The sequence below is a fragment of the Terrapene carolina genome, unplaced genomic scaffold (genome assembly GCF_002925995.2).
Source record: "Terrapene carolina triunguis isolate 2854851 unplaced genomic scaffold, T_m_triunguis-2.0 Scaffold433, whole genome shotgun sequence".
NCBI lineage: Eukaryota > Metazoa > Chordata > Testudines > Emydidae > Terrapene > Terrapene triunguis.
In genome coordinates this window covers 334,750-337,096 of record NW_020664784.1, presented here as the reverse complement: position 1 = coordinate 337,096, position 2,347 = coordinate 334,750, and the positions used below count along the sequence as shown (strand labels likewise).

The window sequence follows — 2,347 nt, the reverse complement described above, 5'->3', positions numbered from 1 at the left end:
CAATGGTCTAGTCCAGCACAGCCCCTGCCCTAGTGAATGATCTATACTGGTCAATGGTCCAGCCCATCCATCCCCAGTCAATGGTCTAGTCCATCCCCCCCACATCAGTGAATGGTCCAACCCAGGCCCCCGCCACCAGTCAATGGTTGATGCAGGTACCTCTCCCTCATGGTCCAACCCAGGCCCCTGCACCCCATCCCCCTTCAATGGCCCAGCCCAGGCTCCCCCCCTGCAGTTAATGGTCCAGCCCATCCATCCTCAGTCAATGGTGTAATCCACCATCCCCCCACACCAGTGAATGGTCCAGCCCAGGCCCCGCTCCCCGCCACCAATGAATGGTTTGGGGCAGGTACCTCCCCCCCCGTACCATGGTCTATGGTCTGGTCCAGGCCCCCTCCCCAACACCAGTCAGTGGCTCAACTCAGGCCCCCCTTGCAATCAATGGTCCAGCCCATCCACCCCCAGTCAATGGTCTAGTCCATCCCCCCACACCAGTGAATGGTCCAACCCAGGCCCCCAACACCACCAGTCAATGGTTTGGTGTAGGTACCTCCCCTGGCATGGTCAATGGTCCAGCCCACACCCCCTCCCAGATGCCAGTCAATGGCCCACCCCAGGGCTCCCCCGCCTGTTGTCAATGATCCAGCCCACGTCTCCCACGCCCCCCGCAGTCAATGGTCCAGCCCATCCCTCCCCCGTGGTCAATGCTCCAGCCCAGCCCCCTGCCGCAGTGAATGGTCCAGCCCAGGCTCCACCTTCCACAGTCAATGGTCCAGCCCAGGCTCCACCTCCCACAGTCAATGGTCCAGCCCAGGGCCCCCCCCACAGCCAGTCGTCCAGCCCAGGCCCCCTCCCATCAGTGGCCTGCCCCTCACCCCGGGTCGGGGTCGCCGGGCGCCCGCCAGCTGTTGCCGAAGTCGGTGGCGTTGGCGGCCGGGCGCCCGCTGGGCAGGGCCAGGTCGTCCTGGCTCTGGTTGTTGTAGTTCCCACACATGCCGCAGACCTGGGGGGGGAAGGGGGCAGAGGTCAGGGGGCAGAGTCACCGGAGGGGGTCAAGGGTCAGCCCCACCCCCAACGGGTTATGGGTCACGGGGGGGAAGGGGACCAGGAAAGGGGCAAGGGCTCAGGCCCACAGGATGGGGCTAGGACGTGAGGGCGTGGCCAGGCTGGGGCCTGGGCCCTGGGGGGCGGGGCCATGGAGGGACCTGGTCCACGTGGGCGGGGCCAGGGCCCTGGGGGCGGGGCCAGGCCATGAGGGTGGGGCCCAGGCAGAAGTCAGGCCCACGGGGACAGGGCCAGGTCTATGGGGGTCCCGCCCACGGGGTGTGTGGCCAGGCTTACCTGGCCGAAGTAGATGCCAGAGAGCTGGATTTCCAGGTGCTGGTTCCCGTCGAACCGGACGAGCAGCCCAGCCCGGCTCCGCAGCTCCGTGTAGACCCCGCTGGTGCTGACAGAGACGCCGGGAACACGGCCCAGCACCGGGGTGCGGACCCGCTCCCCGTCCACCTGCGGGACAGCCGGGGTCACAGGGTCACGGGAGCCCCTCCCCCTGAAATAGCCCCTCTCTTCCCCTCCCCAATGCAACCGAGATGCGCCCACCTCTGGGGCGGGGCGGCCGGTTACCCAGGGACCCTTCGCCCGGCGCTGAGATGCAGCCACCTCTGGGGCGGGGCTGCTGGTGACACAGGGACTCCTCCCCCGCCCGTCCTCTTCCCTTCCCCCTCCAGCTCCCCATCCCTGCACCCCCATTTCCTAACTCCCCCCCCGCGTCTCACCAGCACCCGTCGGTTCTTCATGAGCGTGAAGCGGGCGCCGCCGATCTCCACGTGCACCAGGCGCAGGTAGGAGGCCTCGGGCCGGCCCCGCTCCTCGTTCTTGCCTGTGACGTTGAAGGGCTCCAGGCGCCCGTCCCCACGGCACAGGGTCACCAGTGTGTAGGTGCAGGTGCCCAGGAAGGTCACCATGGCCCCATCAAAGGTGAAGTAGTGAGGGTCCCCAGCCACGTGGCAGGAGGCCACCCCTGGGGGAGACAAGAGCCGGGGGTGAGACAGGCACGCCGACATGCGCCCAGCTCTGGGGCGGGGCAGCTGGTTACTCAGGGACCCGGCGCTGAGATGTAGCCACCTCTGGGGCGGCACCTACTTGTGTCCTGGCAGCCCAGCAGTCCGTTCTCCGGCCGACACTCCTGCACGGGGCTGCAGCTCCACGGCTCACAGCGGATGTTGTTGGCGCTGGCGCAGGTGCAGCGCTCGGTGCAGTTCTCAGTCGCCATCCAACTCTCGCCCACCTGGGGGAGCGGGGACCCCAGTGAGAAGCTGGGAGAGAACCCAGGAGTCCTGGCTCCCGG

General features: G+C 67.5%; 1 protein-coding gene across 1 annotated transcript in view; it reads left to right on the top strand.

The window, feature by feature from the left end:
* Nucleotides 1-2,219: 2,219 nt before the first annotated feature.
* LOC115271323 (zonadhesin-like) overlaps nt 2,220-2,347 on the top strand; it is a 15,171-nt gene continuing 15,043 nt past the window's right edge. The window contains 1 exon segment of the mRNA XM_029913064.1: nt 2,220-2,307. Coding sequence (XP_029768924.1) covers nt 2,220-2,307 — 88 coding nt within the window.